At 40.5% G+C, this 25,848-nt stretch overlaps 2 protein-coding genes across 2 annotated transcripts; both read right to left on the bottom strand.

The window, feature by feature from the left end:
• Positions 1 to 1,045: 1,045 nt before the first annotated feature.
• On the bottom strand, positions 1,046 to 13,825 carry tmprss2 (transmembrane serine protease 2). The gene is made up of 14 exons (XM_079247088.1): positions 13,271 to 13,825; positions 13,105 to 13,157; positions 12,828 to 13,008; positions 10,755 to 10,844; positions 8,779 to 8,895; positions 8,564 to 8,693; positions 7,896 to 8,012; positions 7,780 to 7,820; positions 7,455 to 7,623; positions 6,970 to 7,136; positions 6,790 to 6,885; positions 6,558 to 6,700; positions 2,329 to 2,481; positions 1,046 to 1,401 (listed from the first exon to the last, which is right to left on the bottom strand). Exons 1-14 carry the CDS (start codon positions 13,347 to 13,349, stop codon positions 1,396 to 1,398), a joined length of 1,542 nt encoding a protein of 513 aa, XP_079103214.1. The 5' UTR covers positions 13,350 to 13,825; the 3' UTR covers positions 1,046 to 1,395.
• Positions 13,826 to 15,657: 1,832 nt separating this feature from the next.
• Positions 15,658 to 23,469, bottom strand: acat1 (acetyl-CoA acetyltransferase 1). The gene is made up of 12 exons (XM_079248153.1): positions 23,348 to 23,469; positions 22,356 to 22,403; positions 22,158 to 22,275; positions 21,865 to 21,960; positions 21,583 to 21,683; positions 19,846 to 19,989; positions 19,179 to 19,329; positions 18,999 to 19,094; positions 18,576 to 18,689; positions 18,393 to 18,457; positions 18,151 to 18,308; positions 15,658 to 16,034 (listed from the first exon to the last, which is right to left on the bottom strand). The coding sequence occupies exons 1-12, from the start codon at positions 23,396 to 23,398 to the stop codon at positions 15,914 to 15,916; spliced, it is 1,263 nt and encodes a 420-aa protein (XP_079104279.1). The 5' UTR covers positions 23,399 to 23,469; the 3' UTR covers positions 15,658 to 15,913.
• Positions 23,470 to 25,848: the final 2,379 nt, after the last annotated feature.

Below are 25,848 nucleotides of genomic sequence, written 5' to 3'. Positions count from 1 at the left end.
AAGGGGCGTCAACCCAGACTTTGTGGGACTGGCTCGTGCTTATTTAAAAAGTCAACAGTGTCGTCACGTTTCCGGGATGCAAAAAGACCATAGACTTTTTTTTTTTTTAAAAACTGAGTTTATAAAATAAAATTAAAAAATAAATAAAACATGGATATAATTTCTTAACCTAATCCGCTAACTGAAAGCAACGTTTTAAAAAAAGTTCAAATGTTTAAAATGTTTGTTTGCTGTCTGAGTCGCGTGGACTGCTTGTTACTATGGTCATGCTCGTTGCTATGCGACACTCACACCTGCTGGCGGTTTAATGGTACCGCCGACCAAAAACAGTTAGCGAAGTAAAACGAAGTAAAAAAAAAAAGTTAAAATAGAGGTTTAAAATATGGCTTTATAACTTAAGCTTTATCAAATTTCTCACAAATATCTCTGATAGGTTAATACATCTGATCATATGCAGTAAAATTTTAGATTAAATTAGCATTTGAACGTGTCATGTAGGCAATGTTTCTTTGACTACATAGTACATACTCTAATATATTAAATGAATGCCCTGCAGTTTTGCTGCCTTAATAAACAATAATGTTATTCAGTGCTTTATATGTGTGTTGTTGTTGACTACATCTTACACTGCTGAAAAGAAAATCCTTTATAAAGTTCTACTTTGGTGGGTCTGGGCAGAGAAAAGACCCCGACTCAAAGAAAGACATTGGTTTTGCCAAACGTATATCTATATTTGATCTTAAAATGGAAATGTAACCTCATCTTGAGTTTATTACAAACATCTTGTGAATCATTTACAGCAGGCTGACAGCAAAATAATAATAAAAAAAAAAAAAAGATGAGCAAGTTATCTTGTCAACAAATATTTAGTATGGGCACTCAGTTCCCATACAAAAGCTGGAAGCCCATTTTAAATTAATTTTAAGACTCATCTTAAAATGCTTTTAAAGGAAAAGTGCAGAAACATGTTCCAATGCTTTAATTTTTTTGCATCATTTCATGTTTATTTTAAAAATCAACAAAACATACATTTGTACATCAGGCAACAACAAGGAGAGTGATTGAGTAATTTTTATATTCTAGGTGTGAATGGAAAAACAACACATTTTTTTTATACAGACTATGAAAGCAGCCGTCTCACAAAAAGTGCTTGCATGTGTGTTGCAGTGATTCAGTGGAAATACACAGTTACAAGTATTTCTTTTGAATGCCGTTTCCAAAAGGAAAACTCCACTAATGTTGATTTTTTTTTTTTTTATATTTAAACTAATAAATAAAATAAAAAAATCCTATAAATGCAAATGTTGTGCAGTAAAAATCTTCTTGATGGATGATTTTCCCAAAGTTTCATATCCAAAGTGCATAGGTGACCAAGTAAAGCTTCATCAATGTCTTTCACTTCTGTGAAAATTTAAAGAAAAAGATTGAATTAGATCTCTCTACCTGGATGATTGTTTGCTACATGTGTAAAACATTCATTAATGTTTTTAACTTACATGATTTTGTACAATCAAACAGGTTGCACCATAATTAATGAGGCAAATAATAGCGAAAAGTCTGATGCCATAACTACAGATCCATGAATTTATGGAATGCACAACTACATGTGCCTTCATGGTGAGTTATATTCCAACATAAAACAAAGATGAAATAATTTCATACAATACCACACAAATTTACACATAAAGTCTGCAAATATCTGCCAGCGTTCCTTTCTGGCTGCAGCAGCTTCAGAGTTGCTTATAGCCTGATGACTGTGTGTTTATATATGTTTTTTTTTTAAATGTAATCTCATTTTTAGATTTTTTTTTATTTATTCAGTTATTAAAACCGTCCTGAAGCTGTTGTACCCATTGTATGTTTGTGTTATTACTGTGAAACAATTAGTAACATCTGCTCTTAAAAAGTACTTTACACATAAAATTTTGTTGCTTGCTTATTAAAATAAGAATTTTTCTCTGACTTTTGACTTTTTTGTTTGTGCATAGAGTGAGCTTTCATTTCCAAGTTTAGATTAAATCACTGAAAGATGTTAGCATTTCAAATAGTTGTGAATGAAAGGGGAACAACGGCAGATAACAGTAATAAATGTTACATACAGCCAATTGCAGTAACATGGATGCATGTAACATTTATTACTGATACTTATACTTTGATATGATACTATCAAAGTGTAAAAGAATACTGACATTTGGTCAAATAAAGGTAATTATAAAATTGATAAGATGTAAAGGATACACGTTTCAAAGCTATTAACTCGTTATCGTGTTGGTTTTCCTTTATCTCAATTCATAAATGAATGCAGCTCTTCTGAGTCAACACTGTTACCTGCATTTCTTCATTAATCCAGTCAATAAAGTAGCTAACGTTGCCGTAGACGCCCGGTCTGTTCTTCAGAGCGCATCCAATCCCCCAACTAGTGTCCCCTAACAGCCACCATACATCTTCTTTTTGGACCACCAGAGGCCCTCCACTGTCACCCTGCAGCACACAGGAGAAAGAAGTATCTCAGGTTAGTTTCTTCTTACCAAGCTTGGCACAAAAAGTAAGTAAATCTGTTTTTTGTGAGATTATTTCTTAGTTCAAGTTCAAGTTTGTTTATGTTGCACATTTTTAGCAACAGTAGCTGCCCACGGTGCTGAACAATAAAGCAACAAACAACCAGTCAAAAATTCTAAATTAGACGCTACTCAGAAAAAATGACTATAATCATGAATAAAAATCGAGTAAAATGTTGGTTGTAACAGTGCTTCTTGGCAATAAACATCATACCTTTGGAGAGCCATATTTGTAGGGAAAATGTATTTTTGAGACGAGCAGCAGAGTTTATGTTGAACCATGAGATTGCCACCAGTTGCAGAATCTCATCTCGGTATTTCTGTGCATTGAGCTTGCCTGTAATGATAACAAGCCTTGGTTTTCCAGTGAGCGAGGTGCACCATCACTCCATCTTTACCAAAAGCTGTTACCATATCGAAGCAGCCATCAATGTAGCATTCCACACTTTCAACTTATAATTCAACAAATGTTCCAGTGCAAACGGGCCTGATGAGGGGCAGTCATGGCGGGCCTCCTGGCAGCCCTGTGACACTACAGATTGATTGTGTCCAGTCTGTTGTCTGGACAGGGACCATATTTTCCAGCAAACCTTGACTACAGTTCTGTAGAAGATTGCCTGTTCTGACAGGCTGCTTGTGTCATTATCATCTTGGAAAACCCACCAGCCTGTCTCTCAATGGAGATAGTACAAGAGTTCACTCCCAGTAATGCTGCAATTTGGTTTTGCAAAACGCCAGTGTAACAAAGCAGTTGCCCCTTACCTAAAGTGTTTTAAGTAATAAAAGAAAAATAATAAAAATTTAAAGTAAATAATGGTGGCACATTTGGGTTTTGTGGTTTAGGTGCATTTGCACTTTATACATATTTGTTTACAGTAAATATTCAATCATGGAATCATGCAAATGTTTGTTTCATATTAACTGATGCCATTTGTCTTGCAGATAGCTGTGGTGGAAAAGAAATTATGATTAACTGAGCAGATGTGGGAGATGGTAATGGCCGTTAGCTCACCTGGCTGGTGTTCTCTTCCTGGGTTAACAGGCAAATGTTTCCCTAAGGGCCTGAGCACTTTTTAAAGGTTCCAGGAGAGGCCATGAAGCAGATGGGTGGGGCTCAGACCAAGGGTACTTTGGTTTTAGGTCTGGGAAATGGTTCTTGGTTTAGTTATGTAAATGTATACTATCTGTGGGTAGGTTTTTTTTTTTTTTTTAAAATATATTTATAAAATTAATTTCGGGAGTTGTTTTTCAAATCAAATCAAATCAAACTTTATTTCTTGAGCACTTTTCATGCCACGGGCAACACAGTGCTTTACAGGATAAAATCAAGTCATAAGGATTAAAACAAACAGTGGATAAAAAGGCATTTAAAAATAATAGACACAAGCTCTTTCCACACACTCACACACACAAGGACATAGAGCAAAGAACCCCCCCTCCCCCCCCGCACACCCACCCACCCACATTCCCCGAAAAACATCATTCCCTGAATACTGTCTCTTTAACTGAATTCTGGTTAATAAAACAACTAAAAACATTAAGTGATAAAAATTCTGACTTGGTGCTGATGTGAGGAAACAATACCTCGGGATCCATCCACACCAGGAGCCAGTCCCCCGCATGCTCATAGGGGCCGCTGCCACAGGAACCACACAACTCCCAGGCAGCAAAGGGGCCACCCCGCAGCCATGAAGCTGCAGTGCTGGACCCCGCGCCACCCAAACAGCAGCGGTCGTCATGACAACAGCCCCCAGACCAAACAGGCAGGGCCCCCAGCATGCAGGATCCCCCATAAGGAAAACACTGGAGTTAAAACCAGAAGATGAATAACCTTAAGAAGCAGTAAGAAATAAGAGCAACAATAAAAGAAAATATACATTTTAAAATGTATTAGAATGTAGTTTGTTGTATGGGAAGCACCTCTGTTGGGTGGAAGGTGGTTTGGCCCAATCAGCAGCACAAGGTATAAATCGGGCCATTTGGCTCATTGGCAAGGGCTGATGGTGGAGGGGAGGCTGTTCCACAACCGTTTGGTTAGTCCCCTGGTCTAATACTTACCCCTCCAAAAAATAAAGACTTTTGAATTGGAGTCTTTTGAGTGGGTGTCACTGATTCCAGCCGCTCAGAGGCAAGCATTCTTCACAGCCAGTTTGAAGTTGTGCCACAGCAAAGTTTGGTCAAATGGGGAAACCTTGGAGCAGGCACCAAGGTTGTGTCTCATTTTAGGGTCCATACGCTTCAGAGTTGCCTACGTAGCTCTAGCTTGCTGTGGCTGCTTACAGTTTGTGAAATGAGAAAGCCTACATAAATTTTACCATTGTTTTCCAGTTCTCTGTCGACCAGCAACTGAAGATGTGACAATTGTCAAAAGTTTAATAATCAAGGTATTCTGACTATTCTTCTGGGATTTTCCTCAGTTACATCTGCATGTTGAAACTCAAAAGGAGATTTATTTTCATTGACTGGTTTCTTAGAACTAAAAACATTCATTTCTAAACAGGCAGACACTTCATTAACATTTTAAAAATATATGAATATAGAATATTACACCATTTTTTTTTGGCTTTGTCACGTCTCAACTAAAGTGAGGTAAACAAAATAAAACAGAGCTGCTTCTCAGCACTTGACTGCTTATTCACAACCACATTGAACAAAGATAATTATGGCAGAAACAAGGCTTCAAAAGGCTACGCCAGCAGCCGCTTTCCAAATGGGACAGTGCCTGGCACACCACTGTGACATGTAGCTGACAAACCAGCACTCCAAAGTGCGGGGACCCTAAACCAGGGGTCATCAGATCTGGTCCTATGACAAGATTCTCCAACCCCCTGTTGTCATCTTCTGCACCTGCCTGTTATTAAGCCACTGGTTTGGGTCAGGCTGGTAGTCCTCAAGGACTGGAGTTGGTGACCCCCGCCCTAAATTAAGTTACCAACTGACTGCCCATGCTCACAGGTGCTGCTAATTGGGCACCTTGGATACCAGAAGCTCAAAACAAGAGTGAATAGCAGAATAAGCTGCTTTTGAATTGGCAGGGAAGTTTGTCTAACTCACAAATGTGTTTCTACTTACAACTGTGGTGTCATTTAAAAGGGGAATAAACAGGTATTACATCAGTATAAGATTTATTGCTAGTGATGGCAGAAATGGAACTTCAGGAGCTCAATCTTTTCGATAAAAGAATTGATCTTTTGTGACGTCCGGACCGCATCACCACACTGACATCTAGTGGCCAAGAAATGTGGTTTCAAGATATCAGAGCAATAAACTGTAATGTCGTTTTGCATGCTGTAACTTCTTGTGATGGTTTCTAGGGATATTTGTATGGAAGGATGATTCATTTTAGCCAGTCAGTGTTTGTAGGACGTGTTTCTGAAAGTTTAAGTTGTATCATTAATAAAGACTTTCAGCTCAACTGTACTCGAGTTGAGATGGTTTCACCTCTTGCACATAATGACTCCTGCTTCGGAGAATATTCTCTCACAGGTGTAAAACTTGTGAATGTATGTATTTTTAGTTTATGCAAAATTAGTTGTTTTTTTTTTTGTTTTTTTTTTTAAATCATTCCACTTTGGACAGCAGGTAAAAACAAAGCTGCAGATTCAGGTGTGTTTCACTGCATTATAACTAGAACAGGGTGGGACAACAGTGGCGTTTGGGAACAACTCATGATGTAATAAAACATGATATGGAAAAGCCACATGATATCTGTGTCTCAGTTCAGATCAAGGAACGTTGTTTCACATCAAACGTACCAAGTAAGTTTCAGTACGGACTGGAACACCGTTTTGCTCTTGCCAGCACTATTTATTGCAAAGAAGCATTGTTGCACACACACACAAATTTCCTGACTTTTTCTGCAAGTTTACATATAGTATCATAATTTGAATCACTCATCTCCAAAAAAAAAACCAAAAAAAAAACCCTCCCAAACTTTTTTTTTGGCAAGTTTTTGGAACCACATTTGTTTGCTGAGGAGGCAGAGTGAGCAAAACTGACCTGACAGGTGTCGACTCCTCCTTCCAGTCTGCCTGCACAGAACATGGTCTTCGTGATTTGCCCACTCAGCACATTAGGTGAATTACAGGTTTCTCTGCTGTAAATGGTCACCTGGGCTTGATTTAATCTGTCAGGCGTCGGCCCTGAAAAAAGGTGATTGCACGGCTAGTGTTAAGTCAGTCCAGCATGTAAAGCACCGTCATGTGGTGATGGAAAAATTTCCAAAGCTCACCAGATGAGCGCAAGGCTCCCCATCCTGTAATCCAGGCTTGACTTCCAGGAGAAATGAATAATCCAGCATTGGGGAGACACACTGGCTTCACCCTTTCTGTGTAAATAAACATGAATGAACTTCAGTCGTTGGCAAATCATTTGGAAATATGATCAAATCATTTTAACGAGCAACACTTACCTGTAAAAGTCAGCGGCGTCTCGAGCTTCACCAGAGCGATGTCGTTGTCATTAGTTCTTGGGTCATAGTTTTCATGACGTATGATTTTTTCAACATTTTTCCTGGAAGTTATTTGTGACAATCTCACATCGCCATATGCCACCTTCCATAATTCATGATTATTGTACCTGCCATGGAAAACAATGAAGGGTGGAAACTGAAACTTACACAGAGCACATAGACACTGACTGGAAACTCAGGTTGGACTTTTATCAGTGACACAGTAACCGATATATGGATCACCGCTGCAGTAAAACACAAACTGCTGATAACTGTTCAGAGCCTCCCCGGTATCATTGTGTTGTAATTGTAGCACATGCTACTACTAATACCGCTGAACCATAACTAGGTGTGATCTAAAGACCTGGATTGACTGCAATAATATGAACATCAAGAAAAGAGCGATCATATAGAATTTGTGAAGGAAAGTGAGAACAGAGGCTCACCTTTCAAAGCAATGTGCTGCAGACACGACCCAGTCGGGGGTGATGATGGAGGCTCCACACACGTGCCTAAAGTTAATCTGGAGACTGACCTGCCAAGGCCAGGCTCCGTTCACAGCCTCTGTACCACCCACAATACGACTGCTCGGACCTGCTGAACTCGTGCCGCACCCTGAGTATGACAAGTCAAGTTAAAGCCATGTTTTCCTACAAACCTGCCCTGCTGTCCACAGCAGGTATCACTCTGACTGGCTGGCATTAGCAATCAAATCAATTTGCACCAATCCTATATTCAGTCATATATTGTAGTCCTATCCAAGCAGCTCACCGATGCATTGAAGTTTAACTGCTGTGGTTGAGCAATGCAGGCTGCAAAAGAAAAGGAAGGGATTAGAGACACATCATATGCTATGAATGTCAAATCATAGGGAGGGGGGTGTTTACCTATGAGTGAGCTGTGACTGCATGAGCGGTGCTGCATAACTCCCAGGTTTTAGCTTCATGTATCCATTAGAAGCCACAGGTCTTGGACTGACTTGGCTGGAGCTGACATAATCCTGCCTGGACACATACAAGGACAAGTCAGCAATGTGAGGCCACGCTGTGCAAAGACGGAGCTTAAACAATCACAATACATACATTTTTTCTCAATAAAGAAGTTTTTTTTTTTTTTTTTTAACAGTTTAAGCTACAATCAACAACAATGAATTTCTATAAACTGCTGCAAATGTTTGCAAGCTTGCTACAGGCTGGCTTTTTTTAAGGCCGAGCATGCGGAGAGATTTTTAAAGATTAAATAAAAAATATATATTTTTGAATAAAATTTTAATTAAATACGTAAAAATATCAGTCTGGTTTATCATGTTGGAGAAATATTAAATCTTTTGGTAGTATTACTTTATAATTTGTTTGCAAAAACAAACTTTTTCTTGCCTCTGAAACTGCACAACATTGCAGCATTTTATCTGCTTTAAAGCGAACGAGGGAGGAAAACCGTGAATGCTTTTAATTACTACATGCAGTAAAATACTCAAAATGTTTGGATAATGTTGTTTGTGGTAACTTTTATGAAGCAAATGCATAACGGCACCAGTGTAGAAGATGATCAGTACCTGCTGTAGCCCATCTGCTCACACACAGTTTCCCCATAGTTGTTATTCCAACTGTCTGCACACACGGGCATCCAGGCCCGGTGGTTTGCTGAGTAACCCTCCAGCATGAAGCTGCTTCCCTGGAGGCGAACTGGGCAGCACAGAAAGAAAAATATCAGACAAGACAATCATCATACAATATGATTATCATCAGGATGTTGATCTGAACGTCTTACAGCACTGAGATTCGTCTTGTCCTTTTGAGCAGTCCCGGACCCCGTCACACCACTGAGAGGCGCTCAGACACTTCCCACCAAGTTCGCATGTCACACCCAGTACACATCTGTAGAATACTGCAAAAACACACATGTGACATAATAATATATGTAAAGGAATGTTTATTCTAAGCTATATAAGTATCTGCTACTCTTTAAAGGTGGAGTATGTAAGATTTTCAATATTTAAAAGAAAAAAAAAAACCAACTAATTAAATAACTACAATCATAATTAGAAAGTTTTTTGAACATGTAGGTTCCAGTCTGTCCATATTTGATGCGTTATTAAATTACAAGTTTAATTAATGACAAATGACAAAAAGGACTTTTTTTTACTGGTAGGCAAACATTTAAGAAGGGTCTTTGTCATTAATTAAACTTGTAATTTAATAACACATCAAATATGGACAGACTGGAACCTACATGTTTAAAAAACTATCTAATTATGATTGTAGTTATTTTTTTAGTTTTTTTTTTTTTTTAAATATTGAAAATCTTACATACTCCACCTTTAAGTCTCACAAGTAGCTAAAGACAACCTCAACATACAACATATTACAGCATCATTATTGACTCAACTCAACTGATCCCACATTGACACACTGACTAAACTTCCCTTCCACAGGGGTTAAGAGGAAAAGTAGCAACCAGTTGTTGCACTTAATTATCTGAACATCAGCTGGTTCATACCTGTAAGAATGAAAAGGTTTTTGGGTTTGCAGTGTGGGGGACTCAAGATGCATGTAAACACACTGCCAAGGAGGAAATACATCAGCAAGTGCTGTCAACATGTCAGACTCTACAGGACACATTTAGCATGCTGACCGTCAAAGTTCATGACTGGACTGCTAGAAGAAAGGCTGAAGAGAGAACTTTTTTGTTTGGTTGCCTGGAGAAAGTGTTTTCTTTTTCAACTTTCAAGTCTTAGCAAACACAAGACTTAAAGAACAATGTCCTTCAGAGAAACCGGACTTTACTCATATCGCTTTTCCAGTCATGTTCACCCATACAGCACTTCTAAGCTTATATACAAAGTGCTTTCCCCATTCTCACAGATTCAGACCCCATTAAACACATTGGCCACACGGGGTTCAGTGTGCAGCCAGGGGAAGCCTGGGATCAATCCACCAACTTCCCAGGAGGTAGATGATTGCTCTTCCTCCTGAGCTACAGCTGACCCTGTGCAACCTGTTGGGTCATAATGCACAGTAGCATGTTTTAAGAAAACCTTTTTTTTTTTCTTGCGTCACTACACAGCATCATCTCAGATGCTTTCCAGACACATCATTTCCAGCCGATTCATAAGGAAAACCAACAGATTGCATCGAATCTTGTCTTCGATCTGATCCCCCATCCTGAGCATGCACAAGGCGACAGTAGAGAGGAAAACACCTCACACCTATACTGGCAGGCATGGTGGTGGAGGTTTGATGGTTTGGGCTTGTTTGGCAGCTACAGGATTGGACACCTTCCAGTCATTAAGTGGACCAGTAACTCCTGTGGAGTCAAATATGGGACCATCTTTCTCACGGCTAAGGTTAGGATAAACTGGTTCATGCATTGGGACAATGATGATGAACACAGCAGCAAGTCTGCAGAATGGCTGAAAAAAAAAAAAGGATCAGGGTGTTGCGATGATCCACTTAAAGCCCAGACATCAACTGGTTTGAGATGCCGCAGAGTCCAAACCTCAATTAGCTGAAAAAAATGTTAAAAACTGAATCAAAACTCCTCACAATAACTGTAAAAACTGATGAAATCATAGAGAAAAAAAGCCATGAACCATGGTGTTCTCAGCTTTTCACACACCGTCTCTGTTTTTGGTAAATAACATGTCGCGTGTGCGTCTATCTGAAGTTGCATTCACTTCATTTAATGACTAAGTTTCTTCTTGACATGATTCTACAGTAGTTTCAAAGGTCTTCCAGTGAACTTACAGAAGTACCAGAGCAAGAGGCCTCCCACCGCCATGGCGACAGCCACACACAAACATGCACACAGAGTGTACTTCCAGTGGCATCTCGCTCCTGAGGGATGACAAGATTAAATCAGGTTCAAATTAAGCAAATGACAGCACCAGAAGAGCACTTTTAACTGGTAGTTTTCACATAAACGGCAATTTGCAGCTGCTTCCTCCTTCACCAAGTCGTGTCCCATCACTGTACCTGAAGGAGCTCCGAGCACAGTTTATCTTCTTGATACACTTAAGCTGATAAAAGAGGCGAGAATGAGGTTTCAGCCACATAACAAATAAGAAAAGGGGAGATAATAGAGGAATGAAAATGTGAAAATGCACAGAATAGTTTCCTTTTGTTAAACAGAGGCCATTCGGAGGATGAAGAGGCCCTACTTTCTTCCAATCATGAACTGAGAAGTTTAGCTGCTTTTTTTTTTTAACTCCATTTCCATCCAACCTAAAGATACATGTTTTTAGGTCTTCACTGCTTAAAACAGGTTAAAGAATAAGGGTATTTCTTCCTTTGTGCTGACATAAATAAACTGGCTCGCCCTTTTTCTGATTGTGTTTGGTTCTGTGGATCATTAGGAGCATTAAGGGGGGGGCAAAGCTCCACAAATATTCATAGTCTGTGGCTGATTCAACCGCCTGCATGCATGTTTGTGTCTATGTCTTCTTCTGTCCCATTCTTATGTGGTTCTGTATTAAACCCTCTTCTTTTTCCCCTCAATCTACAACTGTTTGGTTCCATACTAAGGAAACATGATATATTATTTCACTGTTATGCATATTATAGTCAATTTTATATGGCTCTTAAAAAGACTGACCACTGCTTCAGTGTCTCTGCGGTAGAAAAGCCTGGATGGCGCTTAGCATTTACCGTGTAATGGAGAAAAACGCACCTGTAGATCTGACTTGCTTGGCTCAATAAAACAATCCAGTCAACAGAAGTGTCAACCTGGACCCTGATTTTAAGTTTAATTCAATCAAGTCAGGAAGTTTTTATAACAAAAGGCAGCTGGAGAAACTGAAGCCAGCTCCTCCAGGTTCACATTTTGAGACGTTTATCCACACAGCTGGATTTCTGTGATACGTTGTACTTTAGGAGGGGTCAGTAGGGACTCCATCACCTCCACATGGTAGAAATTGCTGTTTTGCATCCTTTAAAATCAGAATCACTTTATTCGCCATGTTTGTGCAAACAAACAAGGAATTTGACTCTGGTGGCGAGTTGCTCTCTCTTGTACTTAACATTAAATAATCAAAGAAAAAGCAAAAAACAAGAGAAAGAGTTGGATAAATAAAGATAAACACACAGTAGGAATAAGAGAAAGCAGCAACATGGTCACGAGCAGCACTGAACATTAGTTATTAGTTACTCTCTAACTATTTACATGGCATCTACACAGCATTTGACAGCAATTTCAGGTCACATGGATGCATGCAAATGTGCACCAGCGTTTCTTCCCTGGGGGAAGAAACTGTTCCTGTGTATACTGGTATTTCAGTACTGGGCTCTAAAGATGAGAAACATAACCATGAGGTCATTTGTTTTCTATAAACTTGCACCATTTGCATCTTGTTAATTTTAGAATCCATTTTAATATAGTTTTGTTTTGTAAATCCCTCCATGGTGTCGCGTCACCGTCTCTCCCTTCGCTGTTTCACCCCTCTGAACCTGGCTGATGTCTAGGAGGAGTTGAGGCTTTTATTTGCCTTATATACTTTTATCTTGCACGCATTTATATTCTTCTGTGCAACACTTTTGTTCCCTGTGCTTGTAAAACGCTTCACACATGACAGTAAACTGGGCAGGAAAAGACACTTGACAGGATTATCTTTATGTTTGTCACATTAGTCATTTTAAAATGAAACATTTACATCCTGGAAGAGGTGAGTCAAAATGAAACTCATCAGGACTTAGGTGTGTCTCCTTGTTCATTAACACTACTTCTTGAAAGTCAAAGTACAAACAAGTTAATGATTCTACGAACAGCTTTCTGCTTGTTAAGCAGGACCACCCGAGTCGGCGGTGACACGACCGCTGCCTTACCTTTCTGTTGACGTGGGAAATGTGGGGATCCAGGTGTTTGTGTGTGGTGGGTGCTGATCACTTGGGGAGCGCCGACAACATGGTTGGGGGTCATCTGTGGGAAGCCATGCTGAGGAGAATATGGAGCGGGTCTTCCCAGCTCGTGCTGAAACCCCTGGTTATCGTAGACAGGGTAACTCTTCTAAAAACCAGAAGCAAACAGAGTTCATTTCACCCGTTTATTGTCATAAACGTCAGACTTTTAATGCTTTAATACAAATAGTAAACAGGAACTCACCTGATTATTATTCATACTCAAACTGGTCTCAGTTTGCAGCGACTCTATCAAACCTGTAAAGTATCACAAACTGAGAAGTTGTGTGCGTGTGTGTGTGTGTGTGAAATTAGAAGTTCTCATTTCTTTTAAAGGTACACATGTAGTACATAAAACAGCTCATACTCACCTGAGTAAACACCGTTAATCACTTTATTATTCTCGATCAAAATTATCCCAAAAATTCCTTCAGTGCTGCGTCTGTGCATCCGCTCCTTTGCTCACTCTGTCACATGTGTGCTTCATTCACCAAAGTTACCAACACAGCCATGACCACACCTTTTTGCCTGTGTACACAGAGCGTGCCAATGTGCAGCAGCCCTCGAGTTGGAGGGCCTGGGGAAAAAAATGGCATGAGCAAATATAGGCAGGGATTCAAGTCGAACGGCTTTAACACCATTTATCCTGTTTATTGACACGTTTCCAGGCGTGGTGAAGAAAGAGAAAATGATTAGAACCAGACCATGATGTATGAAGAGCAAACATGCTAAAGGGCTTAAATGTAGCAGTGTTTTCTGAACTACATGCACCCCCCTCTTATGGATCTTCTTGTACCAGTCAAATGTTTGGACACATCTACTCATTTATAATGCATGTATGTGTCCAAACATCTGACACGTACTGTGTAAATGTGTCCCTCTCGTCACATTTCTCAGTTGTTTTACATATAAGCAAAGATCGTGTAAATCACCGGAGCAGGATAAAGACCATTGGAAGAACGACTGCATGGGACAGATATTTTTACACCCTGCATTGTTCTGAAGAGGAGCGTTCGCTGCGTTTAATCAGTAACTTAAACGAGAGGACTAAAGGACTTTCAGACTTTGTTCAGACATAACAGAGAGTTAACCAGCAGGAAAAGGAAGTAAAGACAGCAAAATGCAGCCGGTAAAAGTGGCCAGTGTCCCGCTGTGTGACATCAGCTTCACTTTTGTACTTGGAAAAGAAAGAAAAAAATCACAGATTAACTTCATTTGCATGGGGTAGCGGGTGGGGGTTGGAAGGATGATGATGGATTGTACTCAATGTACAACTTAATTTAGCATCGCTGCACTTGTTAAATGAGATAGAAGGAATAATTAGTGAAGAAATCTGACTTATTTCTACAAATGTTTTAATAACTGTTGACAAAAACGTCCATTTTGTTGTTGTCTAACAAAAACACTCGCAAAAAAGTTTGGGATATTCACCTTATAGCGTCTTCTAACATGTTAAATATGTTTCTTTACATCTTTACAGGTGACCTTAATTAGACCAAACATTTGAACGTAAACATAAAACTGCTCCAGTAGTTATTCCATGACGTGTTGCTGTCAGACAAAGTGATTCAACAGTGATGTTGTCATTTTCATTTTAGTCTTACACACCTCCATTGTTCGCTTCCGCTTCAATAAATCCTTTTAGATGAAGGAACTACTCATGAAACTTGAATATCCATCATATTTTGAGTGGTATATGTGGAAAATTTACAAAAAGTTCACATTTATTTAAACTCTGGCAGCTTTAAACAAGAAGTCTCAGATCTGCCTACTTATAACTTGACGGAAAACTTCTTACTTTGAGTAAAAAATAAATAAATAGTAATAGAGAACTGCCTACAAAGGCCGTTTCCAAAGTGATTCTCAAACTTATTAAAGATTGTAACTTTTTACAAGCCAAAAAGATTTGAAATAATGGTTTTCCATGTGTCGGACCTGCAGGTTTGGACACAAATATGTCGAGAATGGTGGGAAAAACTGTTTAAGTGTGTTGTGTAAAGCTCATAACTGAAGCAACTGCAACAGTGGACCTTTCTAAGCCATAATGGATGACTTGAAGCAGAGTAGAACCGTGACTGATCCATTCACGTCTAATCTACAGCAGGTTTTCAGCAGCAGATATGAAACATTCAGCAGGTTTAAGCCTGCAGACTAACAGGTACATGCTGGGTTTATCAATTATGAGTACTGTTCTTTAATTACCAATAAGTCTGGTAAAATATTGCCCTGCCCAGGTAGGAGTGGCTCCGTGGAAGAGCTGGTTGTCCCGTGACCTGAAGGCTTCTGCACCATCTCAGTAGTTGGAAGCAGATGATTCACTGTAGCGACCCCTTCATAGGGAAAAGCCAAAAGGGAAACAACAACAAAAACAGGTCATATTTACACCAGGGATCCTCAATCCTGGTCCATGAAGGCCGGTCCTGCAGGCTTTCAAAGTGTCCCCGCTGCAACACACCTGATTCATATCGATGTGTGTTTAGCAGACATGTGCAGAGCTTGTCTGAGTCCGAGTGAAGTGCGTTCCAGCAGGGACATGTAAGGACCAGGATTGAGGATCCCTGGTGTACTCCATCTGTGTTTACACTGGCACCAGCTGATCAGCTTCAAACAAGATCAATGGCAGCATCTAGTGGCCAACTTATGAATCACACCCATCACAGAAATTTCCTATAAAAAAATAAAAAAAAGGTCAAATTTGTAACAATTAACCCCTCAATCACAAAAGATCAAGAAGCAAACAACCTTTTTTCTTAAAAACTATTTATTCAGCTCAAAGTTAAATATCAGGTTTTATTTGTTTTGGAGAACAGGAGTGCGTGGAACACTGGAGTCAAAATCACGTGAGTCGAGTCCTACTTCTTTCGATCAAGGCCACTGGAGTTAAAGTAGTAACACACACATTCTACACAGTAATCTGGAGTTCAGATGTCTTAACCATTTCCTGAAAAGCAGCCAATCATCACACTATATGTCAGAGTGTTTTGATGGAAAGAGACGGCTCTTCTCAGAGTCTCTTACAACTTCTGGATGAGAATAGAGGAAGCGCCGCCACCGCCGTTGCAGATGCCTGCCAGTCCGTACTGACCCGACTTCAGGTTGTGAACCATGTGGCCCACAATTCTTGCCCCAGACATCCTGATAAAATAAAAGATATCAGGTTTACAGAACGGCAAGAGTCTGATCATGTGATGAGACCTCAAGTTTACAGACGGAATGAATGAATGAATGAGTTTCATCTGTATGGAACGATTCCTGCTCAGTGTTCGAAGGATGTGACCAGAAAAGTGTGTTTACATCAGTGTTTTTCAACCACTGTGCCGTGGCACGCTAGTGTGCCGTGAGATATCACCAGGTGTGCCCTGAGAAATAATCAAATTTCCCCCGATTGGTCTAAAAAGCAGCAAAGTGTTCATCCGAAGAGGCCCAGGTGAAAGATAATCAAATTCCTTTTTCTTGTGTTTATCTTCTTTCTATTTAAGACACTTTGACAAGATGACTTTATATTACCAATATGGGCTTTTGATCTGTGGCGTCCCTTCTGAGTTTTCAGTGAAAAAAAAAAGGTGTGCTTTGGCTTAAAAAAAAAAAAAAAAAGGTTGAAAAAAAACTGGTTTACATGACCTTAAGCAAGAACAACAAAATGACAAATGCATGGAAAGTTGAAATATCTAAAGAAGCACAAGAGTCTTTGTAGAACTGTTCCAACAAGCAGCAGCGATGGCGATATGGAATCTTGTAACGATCCCTGGAAGTGATTTCAGGCATAAGATGATCTTAGATATATGAAAACCATATTTGGTAAAACTACCCTGTAATTGATTGATTTTGCTTGAAGTTCATTGATTCAGACTAAAATACAGTTTAATATGAAGTATTTATGCAAAATATGAAGAAATTCCATGTTCATGAAAACAGAAAATAATGTTTGATGCATCAAAAGCAACAACTGCTGCATCACATGGTTGTTCAGATAATATAAAAACAATACAGATAGCCTTGACTTTAACCCTTTAAAGTTCACACTAAGAAAAAGCTACATAAACATGTTTGTTTGTGTTCTTCTTTTTGTTTGGAGATAAATAACATGAACAAATTTTCTAAATACATTTTTAAATCTGGAAACAGTATTGAGATAAAAAACGCATTTTAGGATAACATACCAAAACTGACAGCAAACGATGGCTCAGGCAGGTTCATGTCAGCAAATTATCAATAAAATTTATTATAGTCACTGAAAAGTTAGCGTCATCAAATGACAGCATGGGATGGTAAAGACTTAACTCACATCTTCTGACATCTTTTCCAATCCGAACAGTCACTGTCAAAGACCCCGAAAGATGTTAGGACAACTTTTGTGGTTTATTTATATGGAAAGCTGATCTTCCCGTTTACGTGCGTGTCCAAAATGGGGCTCCAATTTGGTTTGGTTTTATTCTGCCAACTTGGAGACTTTACAAACCGCCTTGGCAACTTTGTCTTGTTAAAAAGAGACAAATCTAGCGACTTTTACTGCATTTACTCGAGACTTTTCAGGTGTTTTGGTGACTGACATGAAGACACATTTCGTTCTGCAGTAACTAACAAGCAGTGGGAGCTTCTCCCAGTCCTAAAGCCCTCACAGTCGGCGCCGGCTGCAGGTCAATGTAGAATAAGTGCAGTAGGTTGTGGAACTTCACTACAACATAGTTTATATTATCCATCCAGTGTCCAAACAGGATATACATCCACCTCTACACTGTGTGCATAGATTTGAGAATTATTTTATTATTCAGAGATCAGGACAAATTAGTGCTCAGTAGCATTACTGGCAGAGAAGGACGTGCTACACTGTCAACAGGAACAAGACTACTTTACAGCTACTAATTCTTTTGTTTATCCCCCTTACATTAAAGAACCCCCCCCCCCGAGTTGTGAAATCATCAATTACACACAACTCAACACTTAAGTGGCAGAATTTCAGCCAGACAAACCAGCATCCATTCTGCTTATTCAGGAAGTAATTGCTATTCCCATCTTCACCACTAGATGTCAGTAATTGGAGCAGTACACTTACAAATAAGCTTTTAAATATCAATACTAAATAAATATGAAAAAAAAAAAAAAAAAAAAGTATTTTCAAGTTTACTTCACACAGACATGGTGGACTTGAACTGATCCTTGAATAAATATTATTTTAGATTCATAACCTCAACGTTTTGGTTTCTTTTACTTCAGTCCAACCAGGCAGTGTGAGCCCATCTCAGCTGCTTACCCAATTGGGTGTCCCAAAGAAACGGCCCCCCCGTTGACGTTCACTTTGGCAGGGTCGATATCGAGCATCTTGATGTTGGCCAGCACGACCACGCTGAAAGCTTCGTTGATCTCCCACATGGCGATATCTTCCTTCTTCAGCCCGGCTGCACTCAGGACCTGACCCACAAAAGATGGAGTATTAATGTTGTTTTACTACAAAGGATTAAATGTATTAAAACTAAATTAGATGATCATACTCACCTTTGGTGCAGCATATGCAGGGGCGATGGGGAAGTCGATAGGCGCAACTGCAGCATCAGCAAAAGCTAAGTTGAGGTGGGAAATAAAAAATAAAAAAACATTAATGGGCAAATCAAAACAATCTAGATGATTCAAGACCAAAAGCCAAATTAATCTACAAATACATGTCTGTTTGATGCTTACAAATAATCCTGGCCAGAGGCGTGACGTTAAGTCTCTTTGCTGCATCTGTCGTCATTAAAACCAGTGCAGCAGCTCCATCGTTCAGCGTGCTGGCGTTGGCTGCCGTCACCGTGCCTACAAGACAAATAACCAAAACTCTGAGTGAAACAAAAAAACTACAAAGACTCACTGAGGAAATTTAAAAAGTAACCAACCATCCAAGACATGTGCTGCAAGTCTGCAACTGTTAAGTTCATCTAACATGAATGCTCAGAGTAACGAGCGGCATTCACCTTGAAATATGAAAAGAAAAGGACTGAAAAGGAATTTAATAGCATCTTTCTGTTTTATACTTCTAATGCAAGTAAACGCAGCAACGTATCCGCTTTGAAAAGAAAGACAGAGAAATAGAGAAAGTCCTCGTTTTTGCTCCTGGAACATTACCGTTTTCTTTCTGGAACACCGCCTTCAGTTTGGGAACTTTGCTGAAGTCGACCCGCCTCCACTCCTCGTCCTCAGACACCACCACGTCAGGTTTGCCTAGAAAACCACAACAAGCTCAGCCGTGCTCTGGGAATATTTCACTTCCAATGATGCCAACATGACCTCTCCAGCTTCCTGTACCTCTCTGAGGAATGCTAACCGGTACGATCTCCTTAGCCAGCACGCCAGACTCGTGCGCCGCTTTGCTGCGAGTGTACGAGCTGATGGCGTAGAGGTCCTGCTCCTCTCTGGTGATGCTTTGCGTCTTTGCCGTGTTCTCCGCACAGTTACCCTTAGACATGCAAAAGAAACTATGTCATGATGCTGTAGTGCAGGAGTGCCCAGCGCCGGTCCTCAAGGGCCACATTCCTGCAGGTTTTCCATGTATCCCTGCTCCAACACACCGCAGTGTAATGAATCAGTCATTGCACAAGACTTCATTGGTTGTTGTTCATTCAAACACATTTTAGGTGCGTTGGAGCAGGGATACATATAAAAACCTGCAGGATAGCAGCCCTCAAAGAGCGATTTTGGACACTCCTGCTGATACAGAAGAGAAGTTTTAGAATTTCCTTCAGGGGTGTCACACTCCAGTCCTTGAGGGCCGGCATCCAGCAGGTTTTTGGTATTTCCCTCCTCAAACACACCTGATTCAAACCAAATGGATCCAACAGCTTTCTTTCAACCTGATCATTCGTTTCAGTCGGGCATTTTGGACCACGGAGACCAGAAAAACATGCAGGACACTGGCCCTCGAGGACTGGAGTTTGACACGTGTGCTAGAAATAAACTTAAACGTGACAAGTACCATGTGGAATTTGTTGTAGACATCAGTAAGTCCATCCTTGACGATCAAATCCTCAATCCTCACTCCACCGTATGATGGAGTCTCTCTGGCCATCACAAAAGGTACGTTTGACATGCTCTCCATGCCTCCGGCCACCATCACATCCTAAAGAGGCACATGACGACAAACCATCTGTCAGTTATGTTGCAGTGGGTCCACACCACTGGGAGGGGGACCCTCAGTAACACATCTACTGAAACTGCCTCCTTGTTTCTTTGTGTACCTCTGGCTCTGAAGCTGCATGTTTCTGACTTGCTGCATGTATTTTTGTTTTGCTTTGAGCTTGTTACATCCTCCACGTGAAGCAAGAACTGAGGTCTTGCTCTCAAAGCTGCAAGAACAAGAAAAAACGTCTTGTTCGTCAGGTCCATACATACTCCACGAGAAGCAGGTCTGCAGCAGGGAGGGGTCACTGCGGGGGGGGCGATGTCTGCTTTATGTGAAATGAACCCGGTTGTTACCTCTGCCAGGTTATGTTTTTCTCTGCGTCTTTTTGCTCAAGATAACACAAAAGGTTATGGAGGGATTTTTATTAAAAAAATTCAAGAGTTGTTGGAAATGTGAAAAAGAAGAACTGATTAAATTCTGGTGGTGATCCGGATCACCGTTTGGATCCAGGAATGTTTTAAAAGGATTCTTTAACATTGTGCTTGGTGGAGGTTTCCGCTCTCCGAGTTTCTAGTTTCATATTTAACAAGTAACTTTGTCCGCGGCAGGGCGGGTCGTGCACGCGGCTGGGTCCGAGTGTTTTAATGACACATGTAAAAATCTTTCTACTTTCTCACCACCTCAATCAGATGTTTTTATCAAAACAATCCGTTTTACCTGCAAAAGCAAAAACGCAGAAGCAGCAACTCCGCTTCATGTTTTCTCCATGTTAACCACGCCCACCACAAATATCCGACCAATCACACGATACTTCTCGGAGCTCCGCAAGAAAAAAGTTCTGACAGCCCGATGTGTCGACAACTGTCTTCAAACGCGTCCGCGAGAACAAAATGACGTCATTTTTCTTCTCGGGGCCTCGAGTACAAGAAAAAAGTTCTCGCTTCTCGTGGAGGATGAAACAAGCTTTATGCTCTTCCCTCACCTGAAGTAGCCAAAGGAAGTAGTTGCCCATCCTAGATCTGGTGATGTTATTTTGCTTATGTTCAAGCACAGGTTTATCTCTCCACTGCGTCTAGAATAACTACAGTTTCCTCCCAGGGAACAAAACTGTAAACTACTACAATAGGAAGGAATGGAAACTGTGTCCTGCAGATTATGCGGATTAAAAACTTCCTTCTAAAAATGCATGCAGTTTATTTAGGAAAAATAAGAAAAAATATACGCTGCTGGATCAGTTTATTAAAAAAGGAAAGAGTGCAAAAAAAAAAAAAAAACTGAAAGGGTGGGTAGCCTAATTTATCCCAAAACATTATCAGCAAGGACACCATGACCCTTGGCATGAATGCACAAAGCAGACAGACGGGACAAGCTGTTGGGTTAAAAAGTGGAATAAAATAATCCTAAATGCTCCGATATGACGTGGAGCAACAGCATATGCATGACTTGTAATCTGTGTACCCCTTAAAGCAAATCTGTGTACCCCTTAAAGCATTACATCTGGTAAATAAATTATTTACTTCTCATTGTATCTGTGACCAACTGCAGAATTGAAAGTAAAAAAGTCATGACAGTCTGTCTAGTTGACATTACCTGGTGTCCACACATCAGACTCTGTGCTGCCATCATGATGGACTTCATGCCAGAGGCACAGACTTTATTGATGGTTGTGGCTGGAGTGCTGAGACTCAAACCTGGCAACACAGCCAAAAACATTTCATTTTCTGCACTGAAACATAATCAACCATTGCAAAGGTAATATGCAAGCATTTTCAACGTTTTTGTATCCATTACTTGAGAGAAATGGACATGACAACAGACAAGTGTTTCTTCTTTGAAAAGCAGAAAATGCCGCCAGTAAGTAGTCAGACATACCTGCACCAAGCAAGGCTTGTCTTGTGGGAGCCTGTCCTTCTCCTGCCTGAAGAACGTTGCCCATATAAACCTCCTTCACCTCCTCAGGAGCAATTCCTAAACTCAAATAAAAAAAAACAAAACAAACAAAAAAAAAACAACACACAAAGTAAATTCTCTAAACATGCTTAGCTATTTGTTCATCAATGCGCTAATCCACTGTAATCTGACATTAACCCACCTGTGTGTGCAGGAGATGACATGCAGACGTTGAGTTAAGCTTTAAACAAAAAGAAATAATGGTCTGAACACACCTGCTTGGTCTATAGCGCCCTTGATGACAATAGAGCCCAGTTTGGTGGCTGGAACTGCTGCCAGGGTGCCTTTGAAAGAACCCATTGGAGTCCGGACTGCACTCACGATGACGACTTCCTGCAAACATGTAAACAGTCTGCACATCAACAGCATGGTCTTCTCATTGCAGCTGCGATTGTTACAGTCAGCTGACTTACATTAAGAGAAGGACGAGATGTGTAGGTTCTTGAAAGGTACTTGTGAGCCTGCAGAGGCAGAATGTTAAAACAAAAATATTAGGGTTGTGACAATATGCTTTTGTCCCGATTCAATTAAATCCCGATTTTTTTGGGTGCCAATTCGATTTAAATTGCGATTCTCAGAATTCTTCAATATTGATGATTTTGTACATTAAAAAGAAAATGAATGTATGAAACTTTTTTTTTTTTTATGCTTGTCATTTTTCTTGATTTCAATGAGGGAAAAAAAACAACAAAGTAGCCAGACCATCATTCTGCTGCTATAATGCCCAAGAAGACAAGTAAAAAGATCAATCAATGCAATAAAAAAATGACAAACATTTTATATTGGATTATTTTTATTTGTTTGAAAAAAATTATTTAAAAATTGTAAAGCAAAAGAAATCCTGATTTTTTTATTTTTCGATTCGATTTTCCAACCGCTGATAAAAATATACATTAAAAAATAATAATAATAATTACCATTATGCAAACCAAATTTAATTCAAAATGAACCTGTGAGGTTTTAGATTAAATTGACTGCGTTTTATATCAAGCTTAAACACTGACTGTGTAAAGACACTGATATACAGGACAGCTGGCAACTCACTGATGTAGAAGAAACTCAAGTTTTAACTAGTTTTTTTTTTTTTTTTAACTTACTTATCTAGTTATTTATTGTGTTAGCAACTGATGTCCATGTCGCTGCTTCGTATTTCATTTACAGGGAGATTATGAAACACAATGAGGAAAACATAAACCCTACAAAGCCTCCTGCTGCCAAAACTGTCAGCTTTTTTGTTATGTTTCTTTTTGCAAGGACGCTTGGAAAACAGTAAACAGCTAGCAAAGCAGCTCCAAGTTAACTACGGCCTCGTGTAAACAGACCGCTGCTAAAACTAGCCTTCATTTGCAATAAAATTTAAATATTATATGAATCCAAACAATGTATTTCTTCTGCTTTCACTCACCAGGCGTTTACAGATTTGAGCGTGCATGTTTAAAAGTCCACTAGATGACATTTTTGGGCAGGGAGAGAGGACTGAGACACATCCAAGGCTAACTTCACCTTCAGTCGTGCAGCGGAGGGATAAATACGCCAACCAATCACATCGAGAGGTGTTTCCGGGGACGTCATCACTGGCAGTGCAGCGGTGCATGATGGGTCATGTAGTTTTTTGTGTAAATAGCAACGCTGTACCAGACCGCTCTGTACAATCTGTGTATAATCCAGGTGCCATAAAGTAAAAATCCTGCCATGTTTTGTGATCAACCCGCACATTTAGAATGGACGTTTTCACTTACAGGTTCATCTACCTGACAGTGGAGCTGAAATAATAAACATTTTAACAGAACAGTGTGGCCACTTTATGCTCGATCTAAGAGAGAGGAGAGAGAAACGTACAGCATGTAAAAAAAATAACAGTAAAGGACAGGAGAGGCAACACAGTGTTAAAAATGTATACAAAACAAATGTAACTAAATATGATGTAGTTTTTTTCTTTCAGTATAACACATAAAATACACAATACATCTCTAAATGGCTTAAACCTAGCTATCTAGATGAACCATGGCTTAATATAGAAGAAGCTATGTGTGAGGATATGGCAATTTCAGACCTGCCATTTATCAGCACAGCTGTCAAACGCCAAAAGTGCTTTAAAAGCATTAATATCAGCTCCTCACTAATGGCCTGGTGGGAATTTCTTAAACTAACCAAGTCCTTGCTTATTCCATGCAAACTTACACCTATTTGGAACAATCCCGACATCCAGCAAAACCGGAAAATGATAAACTTCCCTCAGTGGAAGAATAAAGGAATAAAACAGTTAGAACATTTAATAGAAAACGGGAACTTTCTCCCTTTTGATACAATTACTTTACGATATGAAATCAGCAGCACAAAATTTTTAGAATACCACCAACTTAAATCTATTATAGGTAAGAAATACACCCCTGATCAATTAAACTTGCAGCTACCTATCAGGGCTGCAGAATTCTTAAATCTCAATGCCCCGAAACTGTTATCCAAAATATATAGATTACTATCAAAGCTAGACGATTCCATATGTCTCCCAACTTCTAAATGGGAAGCAGACTTATCCAGTAACTTTGACCAAAATGAATGGTCACAAATCTGTTCAAATACATTTACAATGACTAAGAATTCAAACATGCAACTAATACAATTTAAAATTCTGCATAGAACTCATTATACAGGACACCGGATGTTCAGGATGGGTCTGTCACAATCAAACATCTGTCCACACTGCACTGGCAACACAATTGACAGCTACTACCATGCTTTGTGGTCTTGCCCACCTGTCCAGGAATTCTGGTTTCAGGTATGTAAAGATCTGTCAAATTGCTTCAAATGTAACATCCCTACAAACCCCAAACTGGGCCTACTGGGTTACTTGGGTGAAATTAACATAGAATTTAATTCTGCAAACTTAATCCTCACCAGTTTATGTATCGCAAAGAAAACTATCCTTCTAAACTGGAAAAGCAAACAAAGTCTGTGTATCCAGCAGTTCAGAAATCTCTTATTAGATCACATCAGTGTCGAGATGATGTCTGCCTCCTCAAGAGATCAGTCAGCTGAACTTTATTCCCTCTGGTCCCCTGTGATCAGCTCCATCACTTAGTATGGGGGGAGAATGTGACCTTATTGCGCTCAGGGTTGGTGGCCGGTTGGGGGTCTCTGGAGGCTGTGGGTCTGTGGTGGGCTCCTGGGGGGGGATTTTGACTGCTCCACTGCTGGGGTGGCTAGGTTTCTAGCCCTACGGTGGACCTGGATGGGCCAGCGGCTGGAGTTGCCGCGCAGCGGCGGGGTGAGTTCGCTGGTGGGTGATGGGTTGGCGGGCTTGACTCCGTAACGGGCGCCTGTGCTGCCGTGGGGTGGGCTGGGCGGGGTCCCGGGCTCCGGTGCCTGGGGTTGTCCCCTGTCTCTTGGGGGTGGGGGGGTTGGCTTGTGCCGGGGGGGGCTGGGGGCTGGGCTGACCTGGACCTGCCGCTGCAGCGGACGGGTAGGTACATGCTCTGGTGCCTGGTTGCGACCCTGGGACTTGGGGAGTGGGGGGTGTTTGATAGTGTGGATGGGATGTGTGTGTGTGTGTGTGGGGGGGGGCGATGGGGCAGGGGTGTATGTATGGGGGAGTGGGTGGTGCATGTGTGTGGTGGGTTGGTGGATAAGTGTAGATGTGATGGATGGGGGTGGGGGAGATTTGGATGTGACGTGGGGGTCAGGAGGATGGTTTTGAGGGTGGGCTGAATGTGTGGCTGGGTGGACCTGTATGTGTCGGGAAGTGTGTGTGTGTGTGTGTGTGGGTGTAGGCGTGTGTGCTGAGACAGTGGCGGATGTGCGTGAAAGTGCCGATGTGTGGACAAGGGGGGGCTTCATGTCCCCAGGTGGGGGTGTCCTCTGTGAGTGAGGGGGCGGTGGACAATCGGTCTGGGATTCCCCTTCTGC

Source organism: Telmatherina bonti, assembly GCF_933228915.1.
Source record: "Telmatherina bonti genome assembly, chromosome: 10".
In the NCBI taxonomy this organism is placed as follows: Eukaryota; Metazoa; Chordata; class Actinopteri; order Atheriniformes; family Telmatherinidae; genus Telmatherina; species Telmatherina bonti.
Note: the sequence above shows the minus strand (reverse complement) of the source record. Positions and strands in the feature narration are given on the sequence as shown.